Raw genomic sequence first — 16,334 nt, forward strand, 5'->3', positions numbered from 1 at the left:
GAGGAGCTGCAGAGCGCCCTCTGGTGGGCAAACTATGCAACGCTCATGATCCGACTCTGTTTCCCTTTTTCATAGTCATATATCGGCTGTTATAAATGTCGATGCAGATGTATCTGCAAGTAGCTTATATCGGCCGATAATATCTGCAAAACGATAAATCTGCCGGGCTCTAATCTATATAATAACAAACAACAGCTGTTTCATGTGTAGGTTCACGTTTTTTCCCGTGTTTTCTTGAAAAAATGTGGTTTGGAGACCAGTGTCGGGTGACACAGCCACTGTCAGATCGGATAGTGTGCGACCCGCTGCCTACTATCAGTCGCGTAGTGTGAATGTCACAACGACTTCAAGACTCCCGTCACAAGACCGCAAGTTGTGTGGTCTGGACAGCACGGTGATCGGCCGTCGCTGAAAGTTGTGTAGTCTGCACAAGCCTTAATCCGGCACCAGGTTTCACTGTTAACTTTAAATTACAACAAAGATGTCTCAACAACTAGCCAACACTCTCAGCAGTTTGGATGTGGTGCACAGACTAGCTGAGCATTAGTAAGCATTTCCAGTAAGCGATGTTGACGAAGCATGTTATCAGTACGAATTTGATTAGTGCATCTCTCTGCCTAAAAATGGGACATTGTTTTCATATATGCTTAAAATAAATTACTTTGATAAATATATTTTTATCAAAGTGGATGTACAAATTAGTTTTTCCAACATTATAACATGAATAATAGTAAACATGAATGTAACACTCATTTGTGAAAAAACTAAAAAAAATTCTGCATCTATGTTGAATACTAAAAAATTTGTGATTGAATATTGTAGTATATATTTGGTCCACCAGTATGTGTGAGCATTCATTGAGGGACCAGTATATGTGTATACATCAATTTAATCCATCTCCTCTGTATTTATTTAAAAGTTTTTGCTGAGTTTTTCCTTATCTGAATCAAAGGATAGAGAGTGTCTATGATGTACAGATTTAAAGCCTCCTGAGGCAGATTTGTGACATTGTGCTGTATATTTGACATGACAATGTATTATATATTTGTATTGACAACAAAGGAAAACGATGCAGGTTGTATACTGCTCAAAAAAATAAAGGGAACACTAAAATAACACATCCTAGTTCTGAATGAATGAAATAATCTCATTAAATACTCCTTTCTTTACATAGTTGAATGTGCTGACAACAAAATCACACAAATTATCAATCAAAGTGGAAAACCACACTACAGGCCGATCCAACTTTGATGTAATGTCCTTAAAACAAGTCAAAATGAGGCTCAGTAGTGTGTGTGGCCTCCACGTGCCTGTATGACCTCCCTACAACGCCTGGGCATGCTCCTGATGAGGTGGCGGATGGTCTCCTGAGGGATCTCCTCCCAACTCCTGGACAATCTGTGGTGCAACGTGGCGTTGGTGGATGGAGCGAGACATGATGTCCCAGATGTGCTCAATTGGATTCAGGTCTGGGGAACGGGCGGGCCGGTCCATAGCATCAATGCCTTCCTCTTGCAGGAACTGCTGACACACTCCAGCCACATGAGGTCTAGCATTGTCTCGCATTAGGAGGAACCCAGGGCCAACCGCACCAGCATATGGTCTCACAAGGGGTCTGAGGATCTCATCTCGGTACCTAATGGCAGTCAGGCTACCTCTGGCGAGCACATGGAGGGCTGTGCGGCCCCCCAAAGAAATGCCACCCCACACCATTACTGACCCACCGCCAAACCGGTCTCCAGACTCTGTCACATGTGCTCAGTGTGAACCTGCTTTCATCTGTGAAGAGCACAGGGCGCCATTGGCGAATTTGCCAATCTTGGTGTTCTCTGGCAAATGCCAAACGTCCTGCACGTGTTGGGCTGTAAGCACAACCCCCACCTGTGGACGTCGGGCCCTCATACCACCCTCATGGAGTCTGTTTCTGACCGGTTGAGCAGACACATGCACATTTGTGGCCTGCTGGAGGTCATTTTGCAGGGCTCTGGCAGTGCTCCTCCTGCACCTCCTTCTACAAAGGCGGAGGTAGTGGTCCTGCTGCTGGGTTGTAGCCCTCCAACGGCCTCCTCCACGTCTCCTGATGTACTGGCCCGTCTCCTGGTAGCGCCTCCATGCTCTTGTGTGGGTTGTAGACTCCGTCTCATGCTACCACTAGAGTGAAAGCACCGCCAGCATTCAAAAGTGACCAAAACATCAGCCAGGAAGCATAGGAACTGAGAAGCGGTCTGTGGTCACCACCTGCAGAATCACTCCTTTATTGGGGCTGTCTTGCTAATTGCCTATAATTTCCACCTGTTGTCTATTCCATTTGCACAACAGCATGTGAAATTGATTGTCAATCAGTGTTGCTTCCTAAGTGGACAGTTTGATTTCACAGGAGTCTGATTGACTCGGAGTTACATTGTGGTGTTTTTAGTGTTCCCTTTATTTTTTTGAGCAGTGTATATTTGCAGCAGTGATATTGTAAGAAGTTTTGATGACTAATTACATTTTTAATATTATTTTTAAATTCTATGACTGATAAATGTAGCTACACAGAAATCTAACCTTGGTATGTGCCCCACAGATGTTCCTGCGTGGCTGAAGAGTCTCCGTCTCCATAAGTATGCCGCTCTCTTCTCCACAATGACCTACGATGAGATGTTGTCACTGACTGAACAGCAATTGGAGGCACAGGTATGTACACACACGCATAGAGTTTAGATTTCATTTGGAAAAAGAATGACAACTTTACATAGAAAAAGTAGTTAACAGTATAATTCATATTCTATCCACAGATGTAAATTGTGAAAAGTGACTAAACGGATTCGGTCAACATTGTCAAACACATATAAACCCTATACTAATGCAACAATTCAGAAATTTACATTTATATGCAAGGCTACACTAATGCGTCAAATTACAACAGTTGAAGTACATGAGGGACAGGAGCTAAATAAGAAACATATTATGTACTAGTATTTAATAAAAATATTTTTTTTAGTATGATACGTATTTGTTTAATCAATCTTAGCTTTGAATATGTAAATGGCTTTGGCCAGGTCAAGTCAAGTTGCTATGCTAGTACTTAAAGATGTTGAGTCTATTCTGAAATGGAGGATGCAGCTAAAATTAACACAGCTCACCGGGAAGCTGTATACTTCCTCCAGGTGCTGCTAACTTTTTCTCTGTCTGACCCTAACATAATGCACAGCTATGCTGAGATATGCTGAACTTCAACAAAAGGACAAAGACCTGTCCTGTGTGACAATGGCTTCAATAAACTGCTATTGGCGTGATCTGGAAATATCTGGATTGTCTGTTTCAGTTCTTCAATGGACATGTGAGAAGTTGTATTAGCCTCAACTAAAATTCATTTACTGGAATCAATTTTCACCGTCTCTGTCATCCCAACCAAAGATGTGCAGATAAAGTGTTTCTCTCCTAGCTTCACTGGCTGTGTCTCCTGCTGTTACACAAAGAATAGCTATCAGTCTGTTAGACCAGTATTTTGCCAATGAGCAAAGCAATCTTTGACACAAAACTTGTTCCTCCAACAGAAGGTCACTAAAGGAGCAAGACACAAGATTGTTATCAGCATTCTGAAGCTGAAGGAGAGGCAGCACCTACTTCGCAGCCTGGAAAAGGTCAGTATACCACATCTCCATCTCCTCTTCATCTTCACACAAATAAACATTCCCACAAAGCTTTTAGTCCTAGCTTTTTGTTATTGGTGATTTAGCTTGTAACCTTAGTGCACACCACAGGACACCACCTCTCTTTTCCTGTGTGTTTATGAGAGAGTGAGAAGGGTGGCCATTCTCAGTCGGTGTTATGTGTCTGAGATGGCAGCTAAGGGAACACCTAATCTAGGAAGGAGCATTTTGGGCTCCGAATTTAAACCCATCCGCCTCCCCAACCCCTCACCCCTCCATTCAGCCTTCAGAGCAAGACAATGGCGCTCAAGGGCACACCACAGGAGGGACATCTTGAGCCAGCTAAATTCAGACTTAACCTTTTCACCAATGCTTCATTTTAAAATGTGTTCCCGCTGCCCTATCATTGGTAGGGCTGGGGAAACAAGACACCTGTTGCTTGGTATTTTGGGTTTATACAGACTCATGTACAGCGCTGCTCTGTAAAGGGTGGGAGGGAGGCTGATATGATGCACGTGGACACAAGGAGTGAAGGAAAACTGCATGTATGTATTTTTGGTATTAGTTTATTCTCTGCTCTAACACGTGGCAGTGTGGTTAGGGATCCTCCCCTTCCGTTTGTCTGTCTCCTTCTTAATATTCAGCATGTAGGTCAAAGGTAACAGATTTTTATGATGATGATTATGTGTAATTATGTTAAACATTTGGGTCCACACAATTAACCCTTTAACTGCTCTCTTATGTTTGACATCTTAATTGTAAATGCTACACCAGATCTGTCACTGTGATTGATGTCAAGATGTCGTCATAGGTTCTGTCAAGTAAAACCTTTTCATTCTTTCAAATCTTTCTGATCTGCTCCCACCTTACTCTCCATATCTTTCCTTCTATCACTTACCACCACCAGGACGTGTTGGAGGGCAGTAATCTGCGTGCCCCGCTGCAGGAACTCCACCAGATGATCATGACGCCTATCAAGGCTTTCAATGGTGGTGAGGATGGCTCCCTGCAGCGCCCCCTGCTGAGCCCTGAGGGCAAGAGTGCTGCGCCTGGCTCCCACCTGAGTGGCGGTGGGGAGGCTGAGTCAGGCACAAGTATCATCGCCGAGGGGGATCTACCCGGCCAGTTTACGCGTGTCATGGGCAAAGGTGAGGTGCATGCACCAGCGCTTTGTTGAGATTGTTTTCATGGCCAAGAGACATTTTTGTTTTAATGTGTTGTTTTCCATCTCTGCCGCCTCTTCAGTTTGCACCCAGCTACTGGTGTCGAGGTCAGATGAGGACAACATTAGCTCCTACCTACAACTCATCGACAAGTGCCTTATCCATGAGGTACCCACTCCCTCTGGAACACACTTAAGTATTCCAGACTCTTTTTTTTATGTCAAAATTAAATATAAAAAACCCCCACATATACATACTACATACTAGGAACAGACAAAACAGGATGTTTAGCATTACTATCAGTCATTGAGAATTTAAATTTCCAATAACCAACAAGTCTACCAATATATAGCATATTATCAAAATACCGTTCTTTAATGTTGTAAGTTTGAAAAGCACTTAATTCATCCCTTTTTAATTTTTTCCTGAATTGTATATTAATATACACTTACACACAGTATATAAAGAATGACTATGACCAGAACATTGGTCAATTAATGCAGAGAAGTTTGAATGAAAAATATAAATCATATAAGAGCTTTTGAACTGGCGACCTCTCCAGGTTGTACCCCGCCTTTCGCCCGATGTAAACTGGGATTGGCTCCATCCCCCTCCGACCCTGTACACAGGATAAGCTGTTGACGCATGATTGATGGATGGGTGGATAAGAGCTTTCAGGGCAAACTTCATAAAGTAATAATGCACTACTCATTTGCAGCATTATTAAAGAAGAATGCTCTCATCCACACCATTTTGCATTTATTTTAGTACAAATGTGCAAAGTGCGGTGTCATGCTTTAGATTTACTCCCATGTGAAGGAAAGTTTTGGGTGAAGTAGTCATTTGATGCGACACAATGCACCTGAATATTCTGAGCCATACTCGTCAGCAGTCATGCTTCATTTCATCCCCGATATGTTCTCTTTTCCCCCCATGTCAGTCCTTCACTGAGACACAGAAGAAGAGGCTGTTGTCATGGAAACAACAGGTCCAGAGGCTGTTCCGGTCCATTCCAAGGAAAACCCTCCTTGACATAGCAGGGTACCGACCGCAGAGGAGGTAAACACACACGTACAGTATCTGTTTATTGTCTGTTATGAAAACCTTTTAAATTAAAGTAATATTAAGCTTGATAAAATAACCAGAAAAATTGAGGTTGTAGTAAAAGACTTTCTGTAAACAATTAGAATTGGTACAGATATATTTTACATACACACACAAAAAATGATAATGCTAAATGTAGAAAATATGACACTTTTCATGAAGTTTACTGATTCTCCTCATTGTTTTCTTTTTTTTTTTGACAGTTAAAGAAACATAATTGTTGACAGAGATGTGAGTTAGATAAGGATTTATTAGCAGTGGTGTGTCTTTGCAGAGATTAAATTATCACCACTGGTAGAATTATTTTTAAATTATCATTATAATGTCAACTTGGTTCAAACATCTGCATTATAATGTCTTTTAATGCCTTTTTTTACATTCAGATTAGAGAACTGATTGAAATTATATTGCTCCTTGTTAGCTTTACGGTTCAGCTCATTATTTGCAAACTTTAGGGAATGCCCAGCTGCTCCTTTGTTAACACAGTTCCAACACTTCAGGAACTCAAACAGTGCTTGCCTGTATCTTACTTTTTCTCTCATCCTGTTCCAGCCGTTTTGGCCAGTCCAACTCTCTCCCCACCACTAGCTGTGTTGGGGGCAGCGTGTCGGCCAGGAGGAGCCTTCGCCAGTTCCAGATGCCCTCCAGGAGCTTACCGGGTGCCAGGCTGGGCCTGCTGGGCAGCGGGGGCCTGCTGGGACCTACACCTCGTAGCTCCAGCAGCACACCCACCGGTCCCAAACAGGGGAGACAGGTAAGTCAAACCACATTTAAACAAGCAAGGGGAGATGAGCATAAACCATTAGGGAGTAGAGAGAGTCCAATTAGAGAGTAGACAACAAGGAGAGACATCAGAGATAAACCAGCAAGGCTGTCAGCTTAGGTTTGAAGGTATGATCAGCCTTTAAATTTCTAGAGACTATTTAGAGCGTATGTCAGGGCATTTTAGGGCTACAACTAATGATTATCTTCGTTCATAGATTATATACTGGATTCATTGTTTACATTATAAACTGTTAGAAAACAGTAGCCCATGACAATTTCCCAGAGCTAAAGGTGAGATATTAAAATTGTATTTTCCGCCAGACAACAGATCAAATTCCAACAAATAATTTCAGCCAGCAAATGTTTGGCATTTGTGTTTGATAAATAAATGACTAATCAATTAATGGTCAGCCCTAAAATGTTTAAATATGGATAGTTTGGTTAACCTCTGCGCTGAGATGTCATCTTGGGGACATTTTCAACAAACTTGTTTTACATGCGCAGTCATTTTTATATTTAGTGTGTTATTACTTATTCTGGCATCAGATAAGGATGAGTAGTTAAGATTATTTTCAAAAATTCCTTTGAATTAAAGTTTCCTAATACAGAAGAAATAGAGCTAAATTCAGGGTATTATCGTTTGTTCGTGTGTGGGGTGTTACTAAAATGCTGAATAGCAGATGTGTTCGTGACTGTACAGAGGAACATTTTTAAATGTGTCATCATACATTCCAGGATGTTTACAATAACCTGGGCAGCAGATTCCTTCTTTAGCACGTATTCTTCCTGAAATAGGCTTTTTATTCCATGACAAAAATATGCGGGGTGAGGAAGAGGAGCAGCGGTGGTGTTTGGCGAATGAAGTGATGTGGATGGAACTCGTAGGCAGGTCACCCCACATACCAGAGGCCCTGCGTCAGTGCCGAACACTGAAACAGGAGGAGCTGTGGAGCTGTTTCAGGCCCATCCTGGCACACTTGGTGGTCTGGGCTGACCCAGTTCATTGGGAACCTCTCTCTCTCTCCCTTACAATGGGAGGAAATACCTCAATTCCTCCTCCTCATGCTGGACCTTCTTGTGTGGGACTGTAGTGTGGATGTGTAGAGAGAGAGAGAAGGAGGGTAGGAGGGAAATATGTGAGTCATAGTTTGGGAGAGGTAGCTGTGGTGTTGGAGGAGGAGGGGCATTGAGAGAGAGAGGGGGAAGTTTATATGAGAGTGAGAGAACCAGTCAGAGGCAGTGAGAACAGTGCACAGGCATTTCCTGTTTTTCCCTGGCCCGTGGCACTGGAGGGCCGCGAGAAGGAGGGGGGGAGGGGCATGTGGTGATGCTGTTGGGGGTATAATAGGCAGGTTACAGTGAGGAATTCATGTGGTGAGCGTCTGAGACTGTCATTAGGTGTGGGCCAGACATCCAGACAGGAGCGTGGGGGTTGAAAATGTTAAAGAAGCAGTGGTCTAACTTCTTTCAACCTTACACATTTCATAAACCCCTTGGATCAGTGAAAGTTGTGGTCATGTGTGAAAAGCAGTGATGAGTGGGATGTTTGAGCTGGAAATTTATGCAACAAATTATGTTATAATAACATGACTTTTCCCTTTAAATGTCAGTATTTAATCTTAACCAGGTTATCTACAGGTCATTAAGGTGTCAGTTGAGGCATCCTGGTGGATTAGTGTTGTTAGCTGAATAAGAATAAAGAAGTTGAATAAGAATAGATTATGTCTAAACACAGTATATACTCTGAACTCTAAACTATATCGTTTTACTTTCTTTTTACCACAAGGAACATTTAACATGTTAAATTGAGTTTAGTTACTGTATTTTGAGAGCTGTAGCAGAAATGTTGTGTCTTGTGAGTAGATGATGGTTTCGATTTCTGCCACTGTTTTTTAACCCTAACTATGGCACTAGTCCTACAGAGGTGTTTGCATGTTCACAAAGTTAATTTGATGTTAAAATGTTCTCCTCAGGGTCTGTGGTTTGCCAACCCCGGAGGAAGCAACAGCATGCCCAGCCGGACACACAGCTCAGTGCAGAGGACCCGCTCCCTGCCCGTTCACACCACGCCACAAACCATGGTCATGTTCCAACAAACCGGTAAGAAACGCTGGGAAACTCATACAAGACGGGCTTGATGTTGGCATGAAACTGGTTGTTTCCACCTTTACAAGTTTATATACCTATACTATGTGACAATAAAGTACCTTTACTTTATAAATTTATGTATTACATTTACTCATTAAGCTGATGTTTTTATCCAAAGCGACTTACAGTTGCTATATATGTTAAAGGTCACACGCCTCTGGAGCAGCTAGGGGTAAATTGTCTTGCTCAGGGACACTGTGACACATCCACCAATGGGTGGATGTGTCACAGTGGGAATCGAAGCCAGATCTCCCACACCAAAGGCATGTGTCTTATTTACTGCGGCAAATATTTGCAAGTTATAACCTCTTCATAGCACGCACTGCCAAATTGTGCAGTGATGGAGTTTTTTTTTCTTACACACTTTATTCCTTTTTTAAAGGCAGTAATATGTAGTATATAGTGTCTTACTGTCATCGTGATAATGCTGCTGTAACAAGTTCTTCATCTTGTTGTATTTGCATGTATTTAATTTTATTTTGTCTGTACAGACATTTACTGTAACAACAAAAAGTGATTGTTCATGTCCTGTGGTTTAATTCTCTCCTTTTTGTAATTCAGACCTGAGTGTATTAGTATATGTATTGTTTCCAAAAGAAACCACTAGAAATAACTGTCCAGACATTGGCTCATAATTAATCTTGCAACCACACCAATATTGTCGATTCTTGACAACTCAACAAAAAAATATTTTCTATCAAAAGAATATTTTCTGATTTGAGCTACTGTGACGTCACTCCACTCACAGTGTCCACACAGACTCGGGTCATGGTTACCATTGGCGCCAGTCAGAGTGACCTTTAGTAGCCTCTGCTGACTGGACTTTGTCCCAAAGGAACAGTGGACAGTAATAGGACAAGCTGGGGCTTCCTCCACTCTGCGTCACACACACACCAGAAATGTCCTCTTTTTAGAATGAAGAGGAAAAACAGATTTAGAAAGGCTGGAGGGGAGGAGCTGGAGGGAGTGTGGAGACTGTATGTGAGAGAGGAAGAGATAGAGGCAGGGAGGGAGGAAAGAGTCAGTCTCACAATGAGGCTCTTTGTGCAGCAAGGACAGGGCTCCCTGGCCCACTTTCCCTCCCTTTCCTTCTCTCCCTGACTCACTCTCCTTCTTAACTTAACCATCTCTCCCCCTCCATCTCGCCTCCCCATCCCTCTATCTCTCCTTCTTTGACAACTGTGCAGAGTCATGCACACATAGCAGTGACCCTCAAGGGTGGCTATAGCTGGGTCTCGGCCAGAGTAACTGATTTGAAAGGCTAGACCACCCCCAACCCCCTAGCCTCCTCTGTCTGTGTGTATGTATGTGCGATCTGTCTTTCTCTCTGCCAACAAATGGATAAAGAGACGTATTAAGTGAGACACAGCATAGGAAGAAGAGTGTGTCTATGTGTGCAGTATCTTCAGTGTGTGTGTGTGTTTGTAAGTCTGTGTGTACAGTGGGTGGAGGGGTGTGTGGAGCGGGGGCGTGTTGGGGGGATTTAGAGCCTATAAATAGCCCAGTGTGGACTACTGGACCTAACTCAGCTTTTCTCCCTGGCCACAAGGGATTTTCACTGCCCGGCCTGTGTTAAAGACTCAGCGAAGGACTAAATGGCGAGAAGGGGTTGCTAGGCTGTACTGTGGCTCAAATACACTCCTGCAAACACACACATACTCCCCCCATCCAACCTCAAACCAACCCTCTTCAAAACAGTCTCCACCCTGCTCACAGCTGAGGTCAAGACAGCAAACAGCAACTAGCACCTCAGAGTTAGAAGTTCAGTGTGTAATAATTAAAGCCCAACCGATCGGGCGATATGAGCTATTTGCATTTAATCGGCATCGGACGTTTCTAACAGCAGATATATGACTATTAAAAAAAGAAAGCTAGAGTCAGATCCTAAGTCCGCATTTCTGCAGACTTTGACTGAGGGAATTGCCCACAGTTCATAGCGGTATGACATGAAACACGGGGATTACCAGGGGAAGCCCGTAAGCGAGAGAAGTGTCACGGCAAATCCGCGTTATAAGAGAAGAAGAAAACAGTAAACAAACAAGAATCGACACCTACGCTGATGTTAATATTGTTGAAAGTGTTCTTAACTTAAGATGGTGCGTAGAACACATGAAGTCAGAGGAATGCAATCACCTTATTACACACTTACTTTATTCAACTATTTATTTTAGTTTTTGCTTAATGATGCTATTTGACCAGCAATAGTGTATTGATTAATTACAAATATATATTGACATTTAGGCTAACTCTCCTCCACTCTATGGGGCGAGAGCCTGCAGGAATTAAAAATAAGGCAAAAATAAAAAGTGTGCAACGTATTTCAGCGTCGTCATGGTAACGTGATAAAGTGCTGTCCCGTTCCCGTCTACAGCATTTTGAGCCCTCGCAGCCTCTTGCACTCAATCACTTTCCAAGTGACGTCAGTAAAGTCTGTGAGGGTTCAGGGCTCAGGGTTTAGGGGGGACATTGGGATTGGGCCTTGGTCTTTTGTCAAGTTAATTACATGACTTTAATAATTATAATAAAAACAGACCCAGTCTGTTCTTCTCTCCTGAAAACAGTCATGACTTGCTAATCCTCCCGTTTTTCACTGCCATCTCACGGCTTCCTACCAATTCACAGCAGTTTAATGTTACGGTAGTTGGGTGTTAAAAGCTACGCTGCTGGACAAACGTAACTGTAGATTTAACATAATACATTTAGGAAAAGGTTTTATAGCCCACATACATACCAGCTTTCAATATCGGCCTGTTCTGAGTGTAGTTTATACAGTAAAGGGGTCTACTATCCAAATCATTCTTAAAATCAAAACACCGGCTCATAAATTGGCTCTTTTTCACTTTAATATCTGCATCGCCCCCCCCAAAAACCCATATCGGTCGGGCTCTAGTAATAATTAGCAGGATCTATTGACAGAAATGCTATGTAATAGACTTAATTATGTTTTCAGTGGTGTATAAAGACCTTACATAATAAACTGTTATATTCTTATTACCATAGCCATTTCTATCTACATTGCCTCTTAGTCCTCTTACGTGGATGTTGCCATGTTGTGCCGCCATGTTTCTACAGTAGCCAAAATGGCGGTAGTAGTAGTAGTTGACCATAGCTTGTCCTGCGTGCTTGGAAAGAGAGGGGTGAGCTTAGGGCTGGGCAATAAAACAATAATAATAATAATCGCTATATAATTTTCCTCAACAACAATATAATATTTCATTTGAATCACAATCAAAGTAGCACCTAATTTTTCTTTTTAAAATTTTTATTTTGTTGAAAAAAGAGGCCTGAAAAAAGATTAACCAATCATATTTGTTGAAAAAAATAATAGTTTTAAATTTAAACTTACGAAATGATCCACTGTTTGGCATCAAGTGTCATATTCTGACCATACAGAAAAGTTTAACAACATAATTAGCATCTGGTTTTCACTCAGGAGCAAAAACTTGAAAGAAGTAATGATTTGACATATATCGTGATAATTATTATCGAATGATATGAAATGTTTTTATCATGATAACATGATTGCCCCATATCGCCCAGCCCCAGGTGGGCAAAAAGAGAAATAATGTCTAGAAAGAAATATATAGAACTTTGATTTGTGCAAAATTACATTTGCATATACATATTTTATAACGGTTAGTTTGCTGTCCATGTAGAGTGAACTAGATGTCTGAGTGTTGTTTATATGCTCAGATAATGCTAATCCAACACATCTTTGTAGCAGAGTCCTTGTTGATTCCACATTCAGACTTAAGAGCACATGAACACACCAAAGTCTGAAGAATGACTTCATAACTTCGGACATGGGACCATCCAAGGAGCACGTAAATGCACCATGAGCCACTGTTTGCAATTGCAACCCTCAACCCCTAGATGCCACTTAAACTTACACACTGAACCTTTAAAGAGTTTACTATAATCTTATTAATATATGCATAAGAGGGCTACCATGTGTTTAGTTTTGGTTAGGGAAGAGTAATTCATTATATTGGTTCTCCTGTGTACGGGATAAGGTTAGACTGGCATAGCACTATTCTGTATCTTCACAAGATTATCTTGGCTTCTGATCTGGTGTCTTTTTATTAATCATAGAATATTTAAATATTCAAAAGACAGATCTGAGAATTAGAGTAGTTGTCATATTTCATATTGAACATTGATTGCATTACATCTTATTTTGAATTGGTGAATGTAAATCCAGTCGCAACGCCTCCTCTCAGACCTTACAATCAAAGTGACAAAAGACACCATGCCCCTGTTGGAGCAGAGCAGTAATTGTATTGATGTAGCATGTGTCTCAGTGCTGGAGTTAACGGTGTGGTATAATCTGATTATTGAGGCTCCACTCTGGTTGAATGGACGACATTGTTCCAGTGGAGGCTGATCTGAATTCATTTTTTGTCCTTTGCCAACTTATCTGACTCCAATTTATTTAAAAAGGTGGGGGGGTAAAGGTTTAAGCATTATCATGATTCTGTTTCAAAATGATCAAAGGCCTCTAATTAAGAGTGTGTGAAGTCATTAAAATATAATTCAGCTTCTCAACACTGATTGAGGATCACTGATATTGTACATAATTTCTGCCATGGAGAGGATCGACAGGAGAAAATAATAAGTAATTTTATGAAGTGGATTAAATAGCATTAGGTTTTATTCACTTGCTGAACCAGCTGTAACCATCATGTTTAATATGAATTTAATTTAAAAACTGATAATGATGCTCCTTCAAATTTGTTTTTCTTGCTGTACAGATCTTCAGTTGCCAGTGACGGAGCCAGACATCAACAATCGCCTTGAGTCTCTTTGCCTGAGTATGACAGAACACGCCTTGGGAGGTAACGCACAGTTTTTGGTTGATCGTCATTATTTAAACCATAATACATAAGATACAGTTATCTAAAATTATCATTAGGGTTGGGTATCATCTGGGTTTTTTACAATTCCGGTGCCAAATCAATAGTTTTAAAACGGTACCTGTGCCTGAAACACTACTTTTAAAAAATGCACACAAAAAAATGACATTAAAGAGAGTTTTTTTTTTAATACATTTTTACATATACATACATATTAACAAACCAGCTTTAAACTTTTAATGTGTTATGACTGTTGTATTCAGCTAAGACGGAAAGGGCTATTTTCTCCAGTGTTTCCAGGAGGCTAGTGAACGCGTGATATGTGCAGAAGCCTGTCGGTCATGGCAGAGAGTTAAGGGGGGTGGTTGTTGTTTCTGCTAGCCTGGGGGAGAGAATGTGTGTGTTAGCCACGGGACAGAGATGGTGAAGAACAATAGTTCAATTGACACATTTAAGTGGCACCGAAATGAGGTACATAAATTTGTGTTCTGATTCGGTCTGGTAGACTAGATCTAGGCATGTTGGGGTGACAAAGGTGTTTTGTTTGGTTGGTCCGGTCATGCCAAGTGGTCAAAAACTTTAAAAGTTTAAAATCAGACGGCGATTCTAACAAAAGCCGAGGAGAGTTCACCTCAGAAAGGGAAATAAAATGGGAAGAAAAAGAGGAGAAAAGTTGATTTTACCAAAAACATTTCAGAAATTACCTAATCCAATCTACACACAATTTAAAAAACAAAGTTACCAAAGTGCTTTACAGAGATGATATAGAATATGCTCATGCTGCTATAATACTTATTTGGAGGATTACATCATATTTAAAACACAACAATTATACATTTCTATATGATACAAACAGTAAAGTGAACATTATTTGAACTGTTGGAGCAGTTGACAAAAATTTTATGTTGTTTTAGTATTTGGTATGGATGGCAAAGTGAATGAAAATGAGTTGCAAATGCTGGCGTGAATGGAAAACCTTAAACACATTTTTTTTTTTAAAAACACTTTTATATGTGTCAGTATTATACTGTAATGGACGTGGCCTGAGTCAAGTCAGTCTGTGACCGAAGCAGAATATTCCCATGTACAGTGAATTATAGTCTTGGTTAAAGTCAGTGCCAGCTCCCCCAAAACTCAACTGAGGCGAAGACAGTGGGCCTCAGTGCTCAGCACAGAACGGTAGACAAGTGCTGCTTTGTGTGTGTGTGTGTGGGTGTGTGGGTTGTGTGTGTGGGTTGTGTGTTAGGTGGAAAGCAAAACGAAGGAGTGGGTTTTACTGAAGAAACTCCCTCTTAATCAGAGTTTTGCCACCTTCTTGTCTCACAGTCCAAACATCCAGCTGTCTGTGTTGAGCTTCAGAAGCATAACTTAGAACCAGCTACAGGAAATTATTTAAAACACAATTTTCATGAGAATAAGAAAAAGGATGTTGACATTTAGTCTGCAGTTGGTCATTTTAGGAAAGTCTGGTGTGACAAAATGAACTCCAAGCAAACTGCCTTTGGATTGATGCTCATATTCAGATGCTCTGTTTTGACATAATGTATATTCCTAGATTCCACAGCAAATTATACTGAGAAATTTAGGAGTTCAGACAAGTCCATCGAGATAAGGACTGGAACCAGATGAAAACTCAAGAAGCAGACTACTTCTGATTCCATGTGACTTTAATTGTAAAGCCCTGGCTCACTTGTAATTTGACGTACAACTAACAGTGGGTCCATCCACTGGATCGGTATCAGTATTGACCTTGCTTCATCAATGTCATTATTAAACACAGTGTTTCTAGTCCAACCAATCCCTGCCCTCAAGGCCTCAAAGATACAGATTTCAGATCTGTGGAAAAAAAGCACTGGTATCTGATCAGAACTTGGTATTGGCAAATATCCTGAGTTTATGTATTGGAGTATTATTGGGAGAGAAAAGGTCAGATGAGTACATTCTTATGACTAACTACAACAATATGAAAAATCAAACAATCCCACCATGAGTTTATTTGGAGTTACACAGTAAGTATATTAGATTGAAATTCAAGTTGAGGCCAAATGTGAATTAATCACTTTTGACAAAGGTGCCTGGAAATCAACACATCAAATTGCACAAAAAGAACAGGTTCTTTTTTTCTTTGGCAGAAGACTTTTAGGTGAATGAATGTACGTGTAAAATAAAAAATACTCAGATCAGGTTCAGCAACAAATTTAAACACATTAGCTACTCTAAACATTTACTTGCGTAGCTTTAGTCGCTCTGTTCACACTTGACTCTTGTGGTATATAGTATATTCAGTACATTGCTGCGTTATTCAGTTCACAGTGACAAACCTGCACTTTCAGGCCTTTTTTTTTTTTTATCACGATGGAGGCTTTATCTTTGTGGAATACAAATGTTCACCACTGCATAGCATGATAACATTTTCCTCTTCAGCCACACCAGTGGCAACAGCTCTCAGACTGTTGTTTTTCTCTATCAGTATTTTGACAGATGTGTTGTTCTCTCACCATGCCAAGGCCCCACACTGTTAACCAAGCCAGAAAAGCTTCAGGCCTTTTTTAAAAACAGTTCATGGCACTACACTTCAAATCAGATGAAATTGTATTCATGCAGTGCTAATACTGATACTACATGACTGGGAAGAATGTAGACTAGCATCATGAAGGGATGCAAGA

The 16,334-nt window shown here is 41.0% G+C and overlaps 1 protein-coding gene across 11 annotated transcripts in view; it reads left to right on the forward strand.

The window, feature by feature from the left end:
- samd4a (sterile alpha motif domain containing 4A) overlaps positions 1–16,334 on the forward strand; it is a 66,339-nt gene that overhangs the window by 37,312 nt on the left and 12,693 nt on the right. For all 11 annotated transcript variants that reach the window (XR_006822105.1, XR_006822097.1, XR_006822100.1 and 8 more), the window contains 8 exons: positions 2,567–2,676; positions 3,540–3,626; positions 4,543–4,783; positions 4,881–4,966; positions 5,739–5,857; positions 6,455–6,656; positions 8,641–8,767; positions 13,567–13,650. Coding sequence is in view for 2 of the 11 variants with exons in the window: in XM_046031923.1 (XP_045887879.1) it covers positions 2,567–2,676; positions 3,540–3,626; positions 4,543–4,783; positions 4,881–4,966; positions 5,739–5,857; positions 6,455–6,656; positions 8,641–8,767; positions 13,567–13,650 (1,056 nt within the window). In the remaining 9 variants the exon portion in view is untranslated. The remainder of the gene's footprint in view (positions 1–2,566; positions 2,677–3,539; positions 3,627–4,542; positions 4,784–4,880; positions 4,967–5,738; positions 5,858–6,454; positions 6,657–8,640; positions 8,768–13,566; positions 13,651–16,334) is intronic.

The sequence above is a fragment of the Micropterus dolomieu genome, linkage group LG20, assembly GCF_021292245.1.
Source record: "Micropterus dolomieu isolate WLL.071019.BEF.003 ecotype Adirondacks linkage group LG20, ASM2129224v1, whole genome shotgun sequence".
NCBI lineage: Eukaryota > Metazoa > Chordata > Actinopteri > Centrarchiformes > Centrarchidae > Micropterus > Micropterus dolomieu.